General features: G+C 36.5%; 2 protein-coding genes across 4 annotated transcripts; one reads left to right on the top strand and one right to left on the bottom strand.

Annotated features, from left to right (window-relative positions):
* Positions 1-1,022: 1,022 nt before the first annotated feature.
* On the bottom strand, positions 1,023-8,550 carry UBL3 (ubiquitin like 3). The gene is made up of 5 exons (XM_068298591.1): positions 8,411-8,550; positions 5,567-6,398; positions 4,203-4,311; positions 3,908-4,072; positions 1,023-2,222 (listed from the first exon to the last, which is right to left on the bottom strand). The coding sequence occupies exons 2-5, from the start codon at positions 6,236-6,238 to the stop codon at positions 2,158-2,160; spliced, it is 1,011 nt and encodes a 336-aa protein (XP_068154692.1). The 5' UTR covers positions 6,239-6,398; positions 8,411-8,550; the 3' UTR covers positions 1,023-2,157.
* Positions 8,551-9,235: 685 nt separating this feature from the next.
* Positions 9,236-15,781, top strand: CycD (cyclin D). 3 transcript variants are annotated; one of them, XM_068298624.1, is made up of 6 exons: positions 9,236-9,424; positions 9,999-10,775; positions 12,903-13,133; positions 13,302-13,458; positions 13,517-13,662; positions 13,722-15,781. In XM_068298624.1, the coding sequence occupies exons 2-6, from the start codon at positions 10,062-10,064 to the stop codon at positions 13,983-13,985; spliced, it is 1,512 nt and encodes a 503-aa protein (XP_068154725.1). In that variant the 5' UTR covers positions 9,236-9,424; positions 9,999-10,061; the 3' UTR covers positions 13,986-15,781. The 3 variants fall into 3 exon arrangements, with proteins under 3 accessions (XP_068154725.1, XP_068154726.1, XP_068154724.1); XM_068298625.1 differs by having other exon boundaries at positions 9,360-9,378; XM_068298623.1 differs by lacking the exon at positions 9,236-9,424 and adding an exon at positions 9,807-9,821.
* Positions 15,782-17,220: the final 1,439 nt, after the last annotated feature.

Raw genomic sequence — 17,220 nt, 5'->3', positions numbered from 1 at the left:
TTAGAATATATTTCCACCATAATCGGAAAGACCAGGCTTATCTTGTCTGTCCCTTCTTAGAGTATGAATTTTTTCATTTGATCACCTCAGACTAGGCTTAAATCCGTGGAGCAGTAGTTAATCTTTACTTAAAACACCTTTCCTTTCCTAATTAGTTAATATATTATGACCTCTCAGTCGGCCGGAGGGGAGGTGGGCAGGTATCGATCTGCCTGGGATCGCAAGTAAGAGGCTTTATTCTGGTGTCCGCCAAAGATACAAGTAAAGTGCTCCGGAACTGGCTTCATTTTCATGTATTATCATTTGCCCATCATTGCCACTTTTACCTTTTGTTGTGAACGAGACCATAACAAACAATTAAACCAAAACGACTTGTTAATGTGTTTACGATTTTCACTATTTTTCCACAATTTTTATTTGAAAGCAATTTAATGTAATCGTAAGTAGCTCACTTTACGAGCAAGTCCTTAGGATGAAATTTATTTTTATTATCTGATATAATACATTTTTTAATTAGCTAAACTTGTTTATTTTTAAGTTTTTTTTTTCTTTTTTGTTTTGATGGAAAGAGTATACGCACCCGAAAATTTCCTACAGAAGTGTATCTAAATGGTTTGCTTGTGTCCTTCGACATCGATATTGAAATCAAATTGGACAAAGGGTTCAGCGGACAAAATTAATTTGTGGTGGTTTCCTGGTGGAACAGAAGAAGAACCAGTTTTGCTACAATTTCGATTCAGTCTCAAATGGCATTGCACAATATGAATAATGAATCACACATTGGTCTGAATTAAACTATTGGAAAAGATGTTAGGTAAAGTTTGCCACTTTGAATGCCTTAGCTAATGTAACCTTCGGGGGCGTATACCCTCACCTTTTTCAATAGCTACAGCTTAAATAACGCGCACACACAAACCATAGAACAGAATGGAAAACAAATTAAACGTTTGTATCTATATTCATTTGCCTTTTTAGGTTGAGGAGTATTTCTATGCAAGGACAAGGAGAACGTGAACAAAATGTTTCATAGTGTTCATAAGGAAGGTTAAATATGATTATTTATTTTGTATCGGCTTTAAGTTAGACCACTTCACAGATATTATTTTAAAACTTAACAAAAAAACACTTAAATTCTAATTAATTATATAAGTATTTACAGAAAAAATCTTCTTGGCTATTGATGAAATATATATGTAAATGGCTTTCTTTGGACTCAATATGTATTTTGACAGTTTCAATTATTTCTTCGCATAACTAAATTGCGCACAACCACACACACACACACACACATTCATCACATTACATCATCATGAGTGTGTTTGGTGTGTGTACGTGTTTGTGTGTGAATTGTACATTTTCTTGGAATCCAGCACAAACAGAAATGAGTTATCTATATTTCGTAGGCATGTGTACTTTTCGCTTTCCTAATTTTTACAATTTGATTATTAATTGAATAAATATTTAATTTTTTCTAAATAAGTTTACATTTTTTTTTTGTTTTTTTTTTTTTTTTTTTTTTTTATGTTTTTGTTTTGGGGGGATTGCTAAAAATATGTTTTTGTATATTACATGTTGTATATTTGCAGTCTAGCAACATTAATACAGCATAGGTTTTTGTTTTTGTTGTTTTTGTTTTTTCACTTTGCATTTTGCGCTTGCTTACAAATTCTCTTGTGTGTATATATAAAATATATTTTTGTATATATTTACATGCATATCAACGAATAGGCTAGTTTTGTATTTGTTTACTTTTACTTTTGTGTTAAATTGTTGAAGACCTGCATGAATAATTAGTTGAATCGTCCTTTCCTTCTCCTCCTCCTGCTTCTCCTTCTCCATTGAGGCAACTAAACCGAAGAGGAGCAAAGTTTTTGGCCAAGAAATAATCTCATCTTAATTGCTGTTCGCAGGATCATAGATCCTGATCCAATCCCCCGATGATGGCGACCCATTCATCTGGCATTACAACAAAAAATCAAATAAGTGCGCACTGCCTACAGCTGTGGCTTCATCTAATAAACCCATGCAGGACTCCATTTTGTTTTGTTTTATAGTATTCAAATTCTGTTGACTGCACACAAAGTTTTATAATGTGTAGAACTTCATTCAGTATTATTATTTAAGTTAATGTATATATGTAACTACATGCCAAGTTAGTTACAGAATGCAGCAAGTTGTTGAACAGCAACGCCCAGAACCGCCTTTGCTCTTTTGTCTTTGATCTACACACGGGAGAGATGAAAAACAAAACATTTATTAATATTAAGATTCATTTCAATAAAATCCTAAGTTACATCATTTAATATCTTGCTGAAATCAGTCTAAGCGAGTCGAAATCTATGACTTTAAAATATCTAACCTAAATGCAATTCTGGAGTTCTTAATCAAATTCTGCTGATGATAGAATTTGGAACCTGATCAACCTTTTGTGTAGCCTTCGAAATAATCTTCCTTTGGAAGATTGACCTCTAGCCTAGCCTAGCCTAAATGTAAGGTTTGATAACCTTAATGTATATATATACATATGTATATGGTCTCGATATGTGATCCGATTTGGGGCATTTCGAGTTGCGTTTAACATTTAATCACTATAATCAAAATATTGTAAAATCCAGAGGGCCGGGGCTAACTTCGACCGCGTCAAAGTTTGTATACCCTTGCAACTTTTTGGTAACTCTTTCCTTACCTATTAGCCATCAATGTGGAAGAACGTTTTATCTAAAAAGGCTTATGTTTGCGAAAGAATGGCCTACAATCATAGGAAATAACGAAGATATTGATCAAAGTCACTGTTTTCCACCGATCGTTCCTATTGGAGCTATATGATATAGTCGCCCGATCTTGATCAAATTCGGCACGGTCATTAAGAGATATATTAAACTAACAAATGTTTAATTTGAAAGCAATCGCGTTAAAAGTAACGAAGGTATTTACAAAAGGCACTGTTTTCGACCGATCGTTCCTATGGGAGCTATATGATACAGTCACCCGATCTTGATAAAATTTGGCACAGTAGTTTATAGGCGTAATAATCTCTCTAATATTAGGTTTCACGATAATAGCGCTGAAAATACCGAAGTCACTGTTCGTGACTTTGGGGTTTGTATGGGAGCTATATGATATAGTGGTCCGATCCGGCTGAATCCGAGATATACAGCGCCTGCAGTATATACAAGCCTATGTGCAAAATTTCAGCTCTGTAGCTCTTACGGTCTAGGAGGAGTGTGCGTTGATCCAGACGGACGGACGGACATGGCTATTTGAACTCGTCTCGTCGTGCTGATCAAGAATATATATACTTTGTATGGTCGGAGATGCTTCGTTCTATGCGTTGCACACTTCTGACCAAAATTAATATACCCTTTTTGCAAGGGTATAAAAAATTGCATCGCAAATATTTTGATCAGAGCCAAAATTATGTCCAACAATTAAAATAATACTATATTCAAAGTTTTGGCAAAAAGAATGAATAAAAACCACGTCACTAGACAAGATAAATTTATAAGCAATTCTCATAATTCTTTGAAAAATGGAATTAACTTAACTCAAGCGGACCTTCGAGAAAAAAGATGACATCCTCAATTGGATGTAAAATTTCTGTTTGTGTCAATGAAATATGGGAAATCCTGCATATACATTAGAAAGCTGTCCATTTTACCCATTCTCTTCTTTTGTTCTTCGTAGACGAGTTTTTCAATTGTTGAATTTTTAAGTTTTTTGAATGTTTTGACTTGACTTAAACCTAACGCACAAGATGCTGGAACGAATTGTGTTCATTATCTGAGGGTCCACTGTATCTTGCAGTACGTATGTATGTACATACATACATGGAAAAGTGTACTTCTTGCGTCATTTTGAGCAAAAATCTGGTGTTCCTAGGTGCATAGGTTCAGACATAACAACTCACCTTGTGAATTCGGTTCTGGCAAGTTATCACGCGGCACTAAATGCATAACAGTCGTTTTGCCCAACGGAAGTCCCAGTGCGCCTAAAGTTACATTACAATGAAGGAAACGCCCCTGATAGATTAATCGTAGAATTTCGGCTTTGGAGACAGCTTCACGTGCCCAATCTGTGCGTGAGAAAAATGGGTTTAATATAACACGCCAATAAAATGGGTAGAAAAGACAGTCTGCTAGTCTGCTTGTTTCTTGCATAAGCCCATGACATTGTCATATACATGAGTTTATGTTGTTTTTTACCTTCTGGCCAATTTTCGAATACTGTTTGCGCAATATCACCAGCTGAATCTGATGGATTGAATAGGAATTCCTTTGTTTTACCAGTAACGAGTATTAATCGTAGGTTGATCTGCAATCAAATATTGAAAAGTTAATAAAATGTTAAGAAGTTTTTAACCACATACATATGCTACATATACAAAGGTATCAAAGGTATCAAAAAGGGTATATAAATTTTGGTCAGAAGGAATAATTTCCGACCATACGACCAATGAGTTTATATAGCCCTGTCTGTTTGTCCGTCTGGTTCAACTCAAAATACCCTGAAACTTTGCATGTGGGCTCGCTTCTCGTCTAAGTCACTAATTCTTACTTTTAACGTGATTTTCATTAAAATTAATACTTTTAAGTTAAATGCACCTATTAATTAGTGTGCCAAAGTTCATCAATCGGCAAATTGTATCACATAGCTCCCACAGAAGAGATCGGTCCACAACAGAGACCAAGTAGGCCCATTTAGGCCGTTCTTTTGCGAAAATTTGAGTTTTAAGACAAAATGTTTTTTTTCGGTCAGAGTAACAGAAAGTCTTGCAAGGGCATACAAACTGCGGTAAGAACCTCTACCTTTTTTTCTTTTTTTAAATTAATTTGACGAATCAATGTCAATATGTGATGTTTAAAGTGTCATATGTATGAACACATATACAGTGCACAGTGAACTTGACATTTTTGCAGAGATTGTGACCTTGTCGGTTATGCTTATAGTCGAAAGCTTTAATTCAAGGTTTCTGGGCACGGAAGGACACATTGTGTGGCAATTATTGTCCTTCAGACTTCTCCATTTGGTTTAAAGGGGTTGAGTCCCCACTCTAAGGAAGCGGTGGGGCTATTGAATAATAAACATCAGAATGCATCTACATATGTACTTTTAATAGGGTCGGTCACCACTCTTGTCTGCCTGACTCTCATTCCATTATCCTAATTATCTGTCATGTTTTTGGAATTACTGAGTAAATGGTGCATTGAATATTTAAAACGCAACCGACCCGTTTAAAGGGCCATGGCGTCACATACTATGCATGTATGTATTTGCGAGGGTTGCGCAATGAGTATATAAGATAGAATTACTCAAAGTTCAAGGAACCAAAGCGCAGCAATATGAACAACATTTACGAAACAATCATTATTATTTATTTTTCCCATTCAGAGAAGAAATGCATCCGATAAGAACTCGGTTTCTGTTTAAAGTAGGAAGTCGCCAACAGATAAATATGGAATGGCCTTATCTTTTATAACTTTGATACATTCGGCGGGGAGCGGGGATTACCAAAGAAAGGAAATTAAGTTTATTAAGTTGCTAATGGTAATAATTTCGCCATACTTACTTTATCAGACGGTATGGGTCGATGCGTCTTTTGCGTAGTTAGTGTTACATTAGTTTTAATATCAGTGCAACATGATGAAGATGATGATGACGCTGATGACGATGATGATGTGGTAGCGGCTGCTGCTGCCTCGGAAAGAGAACTTCCTCCTCCTGCCACTGTATTCCCCGTCGAGGTCGCAGTTGAGCCCGATAAATTTCCCAATTGCGAAATTGGCTGGGCTTGCAATTGCTGACCTTGCTGCTGCTGCTGCTGATGTCGATTGGAAAACGGCTGCTTCTGTAGCAGTGCGGAATAAGATTGGCGCTGCTGTTGCTGATGCTGATGATGCACTGCTGCTATTGTGGCAGAGCCATTTGCAGATACTGACTGTGGCATGGGCGGCGTTTGAACTTTCTTGCCGCCTCCTCGGTCGTTAGCTGATAGTGAGGTTCCGATTCCGATTCCGCTTCCCGATCCGGCGGTTGCCGCCCCATATGATACTGAGGAGGCGCTCGATGCGCTCGATGACACGGAGTGCGAGCGTTTGGCAATTAACGGCTGCTGCTTCTGTTGACTGGCCACAATGGCCGTGGTAGTATGCTGATGATGATGGTGATGATGATGATGTTGTTGCTGTTGCAATTCAGCCGTTGGTGTTGTTGGCGTTTCAATGGACGACGTGGATGACATGATACCAGCCAGTTTTTTGTTTTTACAGGTTCTTCTTTTGTTTGATCCTTTTTGTAGTTCAATTCGATTTTCTTCTTTTTGACAACTAGCTCGTTCTCACACGCTGCACGGCACGCACACAAGGAGAGCTCCTCTTTAAAAGCGCTTACTCAACATTGTTCTTGGGGTTAAACAAAAAGAAAAGAAAAGAAAAGAATATATCAAACTTCAAGTTAAATTATTTTAAGAAGGCTTTGCGTATATGTTTACATATAGTGAGTGCCAGTCTGTCACAATTTGAAATTAAAATTAAGCAAATTCTCATCTCACACATTAATTTTATTATGAATTTTCCATTTCCATTGGCACATCTAGTTCACACTTCTCTCTCTCCTTCATTAAGCTTTGTTTAAAGGCTACATTTACTTTTGGAAGTTGGTAAACCTAAATACCTTCTATAGGTTACTTCAAATTAAAGTCGAACACAAATAAAAGTAATTAGTTAGATTTCGATGAAATTAATGGAAAGCCTTCTTTTAAACCAATTCAACAACCTTAATTTAGCATTGCTAAGACAGATAACTTTAGTAACAATTAAAGACCAAACTTCCAAATTGGTTGAAATGTTTGAATTCTCCGTTTTCAGCTTTGTGGCTAATTGGAATTATCTTTTTAACCTCTCCAAGTTTATACAATGGAAAAATATTGAAACAGAAGATATAATGCACATTGCATTTCTTTGAATTTATTATGTGTGTGTGTGTGTGAATGACGAAATTCCACAATTAAAAACCCATGGGGGGGGGGGTCTATTGCCGAAGGTCACTAGGCAAGTGTGCCTTGTGCCTTGTTTAGGCCGCTTATACAAGACAAATTTTTTTGGTAGGGAACTTTGACCATGAAGCTGACGATGTCGCAGGGTTTTGGATTGGTTGATTGCCTCGTTCTCGCTCGATGCACCAAAAATTGTTAGCCAAGACTCTTTCTGTGCATCTTATTACCTAATTTTGTTTTCTTTTTTTGTTTTGTTTTACTAATGACCAAGTTTCACATTTTGTCATTGAACTATTAAAATAGTGGACTTTTAACTCTTTGAAATATGCACACACATATGTACGTATGTAATGTATGTAATGAAAATTGTTGCATCGTAACAATTGCTCTTTATTTTTGTTGAGACATTAAAATAATAATTGTTTTTGGTTCTTGTTGTTTTTTTTGTGTTTATGGGAAATTTTGTTTAATTTAATTTTTTTTCACTGACTGACACTCACTGGGCGATACGCAGCTACAGCTGTTTTTTTTTGTTTTGTTGCTCTTTGCTTTTTTGGGGCTTTTCGTGTTTTTGTTGGCACAGTTAGTAAGGGATGTTTATGGTTGTTACAATTGTTAAAGTGTGTGCACATCTACATACGTATTTATTTATATCGTATGCAATATGTTTAGCAACATAAATAATGTTACAATTTATCGACTGGCTGGCTGTTTGCCTATTTTTTTGTTGAGTCGCGTAACAGCAGCACCAGCAAAATCCATGACTAGTTATTGTCCTCTCTCTTTCACTGTCTCCCGTTCTCTCGCTCTCTCTTTTTCACACACAAACACACACACACAAGTATGTACATATATGTATACAAATCGAAATCTTTCTCGTTGTCTATCTCTATCTCACGTTTTATTTATTCTCCACATTGCTAGGCAACAATGACAACACCGTTAGTTTCGATTTAGAAATAATTCCAATATGAATGCAACACAATATGTATTTCAGATTTATTACGAGTATTGTGTTGCATCTCGTACGAATAGTTATAGAAGATGAATTTTGAATTTAGATTAGAACATATATATCTATGTATATAAACATATACACGTAGTACATATGTATATGTATTTACAACATGTACTATGTACTTGTAGCAATCGTTTGTACTTAAAAAGAATGTACACACAGTGCTTTTACAATTTTATATATGTACATCAACACATATGTAAATATGTATGTGTACATACATACATATATATACGAATGTGCCAGGGATCGCGCATGCACATAAACAGCTTGCTATGAATTTGTCAGGTTTTTTTCTCTTTGCCTATATGTATGTATTTGGATGCAACAAAAACAGAAATAAAAACTATAGAACTAAAACACTTCAACAATATATTCTGTATTTCAGATTTTTTATTTACTTCACATTCGACACACGTCTGTATTTTGCAGAACTTTTATTTTTTACACACAACAAAGATTTATCGCAATTTCTCCCACTGCATCGAGCAAACATGACAAGTGTACACACATAAAAAAAGTTAATGTGTATACATATGTGTACACATTACAGTTATATGTGTCGATATGTCATCGATAGGCGGAGCAAAATATCGATAGATTGTCGTTTATCTGGACAAAGTTATCTATGTTGTCGGAGCAAACTTATCGTAATCTGCGTTATCGGAGCAAAGTTATCTATATTATCGGAGAAAAATGATCGAAATCTTCATTATCGGAGCAAGTGCCGATTTATTATCGTTTATCGGAGCAAATTGAAATACTAGTTCGATAACTTCAAACTGTAAGATCCTAAGGCCCCAGTTCCCACTCGATCCATCTCCGAGGAACGATTGAGATTAACTGTTGATGTGAAATATGTAGTAATTCCCACTGGCTCCATTCACCATCTTTTCACAGCTGATTTTACAACAGCCATAGACAGACTTGTTGTAAAGTAAATATGTATTTATAACTTCTGCAAATGTTGTAACATAAAAAAGATCAATATATTATATTTTTCTCAAAACTGGGACATGCAGCTGCTTTTTAATTTTTATTTTATAAATAAGATGTTTATTATTCTTGCGTTACTCGTTTTTTTACCAGCATCAAATAAATAATAATTTCAGTTAAAAAAAAAAATTATGAAACAATTGGAAAGAAACAAATAGCAGTATTTCGAATCTTTGCCACTGTCAACACGTTGTTGAACTAGTTGTTAGGGTCCAGAATCCATAAATTTCCAGTGTGCACGCCGGTAAAATAACAGACGCGTATGTTGCTAAGTCAAAAATAATTAAAATAAAAAGAAGCGAATATAATAGATTCATTTGTATATAGATTTATATCGCAATTTGTGTCCGTGAAATTTGAATCATGAAATAAGGTTAAATTCGTAATGTTTAAAAGCTTTTTGTACATTGTGACTTCGGGTACGTATGTATAGACATTTGTACAAATATACGTACATGCATACATACATACATACACACGTATGTACATACAGGTCTTGCAAATTGATAATAACGGATAAAAGGCACATTTTGTGTATTTGTATGTACTATATATACTTGCATATAATATATCCTTGTATATATGTATGAACATATAAGTGCAGTATATAAACATGCATAAGTAATATTAGTAACCTTTAGTGTATGTATGTATGTATATATGATATTTAATTCAGTTGTGTCGTTCTTGCTCTCGGAGAACGAATTCAATCCAGACAAACGATTCAAAAAACGAAAAAAAAAATCAACAGTGTCTGTGTCTGTGTGTGAGTGTGAGTGTTTGTTGTTCGTGTGTGTCCGCTCGATTTGTGATCGTGTGAGTAAGTTACATTTTAAAAGAAAGAACCAGATACAGAGACAGGGACGCACATATATTTGTACATATGTATGTACAATACGTACATACATACATATATATATATACACACACACACACACATATGTACGTGTATGTACAATACCTGCATACTTATGAAACAATACATATTTGTAGGAAGAGCAAACAGGAAGACTCGTCGAATATCCAACAACAATAAGTAGCTGCCGTGTGGGCAATATGGATCTGCTGTGTTCGGAGAGCCTTGTTAATGATTCCGAACCGTTATACCACTTCAAAACCTATCCACATCATCATCATCAACACCAGCAGCAGCAACAGCAACATCAGCAACAACAAAAAACAAAACACAAGCACCACAGCAATAGTTGCTCCTCCTCGTATTCTTCTTGTTCATCGGCATCCTCGTCGTCCTTCTCAACGGGCACTGGGGCTTGTGAAAATTGTGATGCCGATGCAGATGCAGCGGCTAGCATAACTAACTCCTCCAACACATCCTCAAATGGAATGAGCGACCGTGACCGTGCCCTAGTTTTAGTGTATACCGGAACGGATGCAATCGACACAACAGGAGGAACATCAGATGACTTACTCCATCACCAGCAACAGCAAAAGCAGCAGCAGCACTACCAACCACCTCATGGCAACTCTCGATCACAGGAGGAACAGCAGCAACTCGCTTCGACCGCAACGAGCGACATTAGAGAGTTAACCACATCAGCACAGGCACCCTTTATTAGTTTACAGTATATCAACAAGTTAAACAATGTCAATACTGCCATTATGGATCCCACCTTCAACTCGGATAGATGTTTGGAGATTGCTTTGAAGGCCGAGGAGAAATACCAGCACATATCTGCGGCCTATTTCATCACCGTGCAGAGGGACATTACGCCGGCTATGCGTAAAATTGTTGCCGAATGGATGATGGAAGTGAGTATTAATAACATTGCCAACCATAGGGTAAAAAAAGGAGCCTAGCGAAGGGGAGAAAAAAGAAAGGCAGTTACTCCTTCTTCGTCAAGATCTTTTAATGAATGTTGCAATCTACTCATGTATTTCAATTCAATCCTTGGCCCTTTTATAGATTGGAGATAGCTTGGTCAGAGTTTCAAATTAATCTGCATTCATAGCGTGCACTTGGATAAACAGTTTTCCCATCAAACACTCAATTTTTGGATAATTGATTCTCAAACTCTGGCCATATACATTTGTATACTTAATGTATTAGTTGATGATGATTCAGCGTCATGCTGAAATATAATAAAATTTATTTCCCATGGGGTATCGATCAATTAGCTTCATATCATTTTATTTTTTGTGATGTTTTTTCGTTTTGTGGCCAAGAATTGGTGGGGGTTTTGTTTTATTTTTGTCACTATTCCTTTACGTAGATTTTCATTTCAATATTCTAAAATGAAACAATTTGATATATTTCAAATACATTTCTGTTTGAACTAAATCAAGGGTGGGCACGAAAATTTAACTTGGGAGCCAGAGCATCAGCAGCAGAGGCTGGGCAGAGAAAAAGGTCACTTTTGCGAGTCGACGAACACAAAAATTTGTGTGTCTCGAGCTTTATGACGGGTCATAAACGACCTTTTTTGGGTCGAGCGAGCGATCGTCGTCGAACTTTTAGACAGAGGGACGGCCAAGTACCGAATTTTACGGGGAGGGGGAAAAGGGTCGCGATCTCGAGCTCGCAACTTTTAGACAGAGGGACGGCCAAGTCCCGAATTTTACGGGGAGGGGGAAAAGGGTCGCGATCTCGAGCTCGCAACTTTTAGACAGAGGGACGGCCAAGTACCGAATTTTACGGGGAGGGGGAAAAGGGTCGCGATCTCGAGCTCGCAACTTTTAGACAGAGGGACGGCCAAGTACCGAATTTTACGGGGAGGGGGAAAAGGGTCGCGATCTCGAGCTCGCAACTTTTAGACAGAGGGACGGCCAAGTACCGAATTTTACGGGGGAGGGGGAAAAGGGTCGCGATCTCGAGCTCGCAACTTTTAGACAGAGGGACGGCCAAGTACCGAATTTTACGGGGAGGGGGAAAAGGGTCGCGATCTCGAGCTCGCAACTTGTTGGCAAAGGGAGTGAGGGACAAGTAAAAAATAAGGGTTGTTATTGATGAGTGCTCGAGATCGCGACCCTTTTCCCCCTCCCCGTAAAATTCGGTACTTGGCCGTCCCTCTGTCCACAAGTTGCGAGCTCGAGATCGCGACCCTTTTCCCCCCCCCCGTAAAATTCGGTACTTGGCCGTCCCTCTGTCTAAAAGTTGCGAGCTCGAGATCGCGACCCTTTTCCCCCTCCCCGTAAAATTCGGGACTTGGCCGTCCCTCTGTCTAAAAGTTGCGAGCTCGAGATCGCGACCCTTTTCCCCCTCCCCGTAAAATTCGGTACTTGGCCGTCCCTCTGTCTAAAAGTTCGACGACGATCGCTCGCTCGACCCAAAAAGGTCGTTTATGACCCGTCATAAAACTCGAGACACACAAATTTTTGTGTGCGTCGAGACCAAAAAATGACCTTTTTCTCTGCCCAGCCTCTGCCGGTAAAGAGCCACGGGAGCCAAAAGAGCCACTACGTGCCCACCCTTGAACTAAATGATTCCCTTCGTGCTCATGCATAATTCAATTAGATACAGATAGACCATATTGACATGGAGAGATTCGCACAGTATTTACAATATATTCCTACACATACATACATCGAGAGAATGGGGAAGGTGCATTCACATGTGACTTCAACTATATGTATGTATGTACATATTTATATAGAAATATTGCATTGCCTTTTACGTTTAATGAAATGCCAAAATAGTTGATTTTCAGAGATTATACATTTTAATGGTATTATGTTAATTCTAGGTCATAGAAACGTGTCATTTACAATTGAATAGTTCTTAGGAAGAACCCCTGGTTACGTGTGTATAAATAGATGGTGTTAAATGTCTTTTATCTAAGGATTCATTAGGATCTCATATGTTTGAGATTTATTATTTAGTGATGATGATTATTTTGTAATATATTAATTATCTTGTGTTTTTTCCTATGCTTCACACAGGTATGCGCCGAAGAAAAGTGCCAAGAAGAGGTCGTGCTATTGGCCCTGAACTATATGGATCGATTTCTATCAAATCCAAATGCCAAATCAATTCGCAAAACCCAACTGCAAATTCTAGCTGCCGCATGTCTATTGCTTGCCTCAAAGCTGCGTGAGCCAAGTTGTCGTGCCCTCTCCGTTGATTTGTTGGTTGTGTATTCGGATAATAGCATTAATAAGAAAGATTTGATTGTAAGTACCTCCAATGCCAAAGTAAAGATGAAGTAGGGATAGAAATGTTACCTTCATAAGAAGTCCTGCTCGTATCCTTGTCTTTAGGCCAACTAATTATTGCATTTGATAAATTCAATTTATGTATGTATTAACTATATGTGTTTGCTTCTTTTCTTTTCCTTTTAGAAATGGGAGCTGTATGTCCTCAGCCGTTTGGGTTGGGACCTTTCATCGGTTACCCCTCTGGACTTTCTAGAACTTTTAATCATACGTCTGCCATTGAGAAATAACACATCTAAGGTCAGGCAACATGCTCAGGCTTTCATTTCGCTGGCAGCCAAAGGTTGGTTTTGTGTGCATTGCCGATCTGCCACATACTTACACACTTTATGTCTCCACAGAGCATCAATTTACAAAATATCCAGCTAGTACTATAGCCGCATCGAGCATTGCTGCTTCAATGAGCGGTTTGAAATTACACTTGCGCTCTGGTTGTAGTTTAAATTATTTTTTAGGCGTTTTAACGGACTTAACCAGTGTGGAGCAGGTAAGTGTGCCTCGAAGTGTCACTATAATATAGAGAGTTAATCGCATTCTTCTCTTTAGGATCAGCTGCAAGAGTGTATGCTTCAAATGGAAGCAATTTTTCAAGAACATAGTCGCAAACTGGAACCTTATCTCGTGGGGATTGAGCAGCAGCAGCGAACGCAAAACGCTTATTACTATTCTCAGCCACATCAATGTCAACAGATGACGCACTCAGTGGCATCTGCAGCATCCGCCGCTGGGCCAGATCTAACACAGACATGCAAGATGCAAGCGCAGACTCAGACTCAAGGTGAGATGCGCGCCGACGCAGACTCAAGGTGAGCTGCTGCACAGGATATAAAGGCATAAAAAGCAGTTCAGTTACGACCTTCCTCCCCTCCTCCTCCTCCTCCTCCTACTACCCGCCACCCGCGCCGCCGCATTAAAAGGCCCCAATACCTAAAACACACGTACATACCTCAGATGCCTCGCTTATGAGCCCATGTACTGCTAGGCTTGTTAATGGACTGCGCCCGCAGGCAGCAGACAAGCTCGTTTATCACAATATATATACATATATATATATATATACATATATATATATATATATATACATATTTATAACTATTAAGTTGGTATGTAAAACTATATACATATGTCTGTTCTTTGAAGGCCGCCCATCACTTACCACCACCTACCACAACAAATATCAAAATTTACACGTACACATATTTGTGTATGTCTATCTATCGAGGAGGTGTGTGTTGGGTGGGCGGTGTGTGTGTCAGTGAAAGGACAGATCGCCAAATATTACTAAATCAGTTAGTAACACATCAAATCAATTAATTGAAATCCCTGTTTTTTATAATAGTTATACATATACACATAGCTATATATATATTTACATATATATATACACCTATACATATACTTATACATATACATACATATATATACAAGTATATATAAACCAAGCGTAACATTTACAATATACATACAAACATATATATAAATACGTTTTTTTTTATTATTATTATTATTATCATTATTTTTTAAATACTTTATTATTATTTTCTATCAATTTATTACTGGCCGTCGCATATGTAACATATCTTTATAAAAGTAAACCTATTTTTATACATTATTTTCTCATTGTCAAATGTAGTTACATATACAATATATACATATTAACAAGTGCATTTACATATATATGTACATATATATATATATATATATATATATATATATTTGAGATATCTGTGTGCGTGTGTCTGTATGAGTAACACTTTTGGAATCAGTGCAAAATGTTTGAAAGCTTTCCAAACAGACTTTGCTTCAGAATGAACATTGCATTTCCACTGAATCCTCTTATTGTGGTCTACTCACTTCAAAAACATTTAACTCTTATTATAGAGACTATGTTCCAAGTTCTTTAAGCACGCACATCTCTGAATTATATAGAAGTATATATGTACATAAAGTGCTTGTCAATGGTCTGGCACATTTTCTGTTTTTGGCACTTTCATATTATTGATTCCTCAAAACCATTTTGTCACAATTATTATTGCGTTTGGTTGGCCATTGCATTTAAAATATATTTCGTAAGTTTTAACATCTTAGAAAGAAAAAACAACATGGAAATCGATTTGCGATACAACGCAATAGAATGAGCAACACAACGCAAAAAGAATATATTCAAAATGTATTCTCTTTTTCTTTTTGGGAATCGAGCAAATGCGCATTAAATTGCAAATACACAAAATGTGCCAAAACACTGATCAGAACTGTATATGGAATTATGTGTGTATATCATATATAAGTGTGTATGCATTGAATATTGACTAATGAACGGATGATGATTGTATGTGAATGAAGTATATTGTAGTATAAATAACAGTAGTTGTTAAGTGAATATATACATAGCTTGAAACAAGGAAGTGGATAAAATATAAAACGAGACTGATTGTAGAAAAGCAAAGCAAACGGAATCATTTATGTGTGAATGTATAACGTGTATGTTTGCCCGTATGGATGAATACCTCCCCCACTTGATGAAATGTTAAAATCAACGACATAGAATTAATGAAAAACAATAAATGGAAACTGTGATTCAATCAAAAAATTGCAGTGGAAACAAATCAACATTCGTTTTCATTTGTATTCATCTTTATATTCAAATTTTCAAATTGAGTGGAAACAAATCAACATTCGTTTTCATTTGTATTCATCTTTATATTCAAATTTTCAAATTGAGTTTTAAGCAAGAAAAGAAAATAAACGACAAAGTCAAAGAATGACTTGTCTTTGTATATCCTGCAATATACACAAACAAAACGCAAACCCAAAAGAGAGGGTAAGAGAGAGACCTTAGTTCACATGAATTAGAACGGCTTGGAAACAACATTTCAATAATTTGTTGCCTCGAACTTATATTTGGATCTGCATCAGCTTTTAGAAGCATAATTTTGTTAAGATATAGATTTGAAATGAACTTTTAGCTAAGTTAAAGGGTAAAAATGAAATAACTGAGAAGACTTAATATCTTTTGACTCAAGCTCTTTCTTAATGTAAGTTTGCTCAATTCAGAAACAGATAAGAGAGAAAAAGAGAGAGAGAGCTGGACAAATAGTTGGATGTATGATTGTTTAGGGGGAAATATTTAAAACGCAAAGGAAATTTCTGATTCCTAAGCCATAGGATGAAGTGAAACTGCTCTGCTTTCTTTTTCCCAATTATACCTACGTACATACAAATAGGCATGAAAGGGAAACTATTATTCTATCCGAATAACATAAAAAGAAATGTAATTTCTTTGATTCTATTAAATGTCTCATTGGGCCGATCCCCGATTTATCTAACATCAAAACGTTACTCAGGTTCAATTGCTACAGGGATAAAGAATGTTGTCTTTGTATATTTTGTTTGTTCTTATGGAATTTTCGGAAATTTTGTCAACTTAGTGCTATTGCAGTTATTCGGCGCATGAAGTAAAATGATTAAAGTATGGATATTAAGGATCATGGTATACAAAGTTTAAAGCGCAAATTATTTTTGTGCTTAAAAAATGCTTATATGTTATTTATACAGAAGCGGATCTGGCTCATCTTTTTTGGTGAGAAAAATAATCCAGCGTTGGTTCTCATGTTGGCCAAAAGAGTCGAACTAAAGGGAATGTATATACATATGTAGGTACATATATGCACCAGGTTTAAACACTATAAAATACAAATTATTGAAAGTGCTTTTGGCCATGCCAAAAATATTCCAATTGAGGTCAAATTTTGATGCTTTTTATAAAGGGTTTAAGGTCAAAGTAAGAAATAGGTGTAAATATGTATATGTATGTATAAATAAACGACTTCAAAAGGACTCCACTAAATTGGATAACTCGGTTTTTAATGTGTTCCTTACTGTCAGGACGAGGTTTACATATCAAAAAAATTAAAACAAAGACTTTTCTGCGTTTAAAAGGGATTAGCAAGTAATAATATGAATTATAAGTCTTGAATGAATAGATACTGGGTAAGAGATAAAGGGATATCCATATATGCACATTAAAATTAATTGCGGTTTCTTA

The sequence above is a fragment of the Drosophila tropicalis genome, unplaced genomic scaffold (genome assembly GCF_018151085.1).
Source record: "Drosophila tropicalis isolate 14030-0801.00 unplaced genomic scaffold, ASM1815108v1 contig_867, whole genome shotgun sequence".
Taxonomy (NCBI): domain Eukaryota; kingdom Metazoa; phylum Arthropoda; class Insecta; order Diptera; family Drosophilidae; genus Drosophila; species Drosophila tropicalis.
The sequence above is the reverse complement of the archived record's forward strand: the minus strand, read 5'-3'. Positions and strand labels throughout refer to the sequence as shown.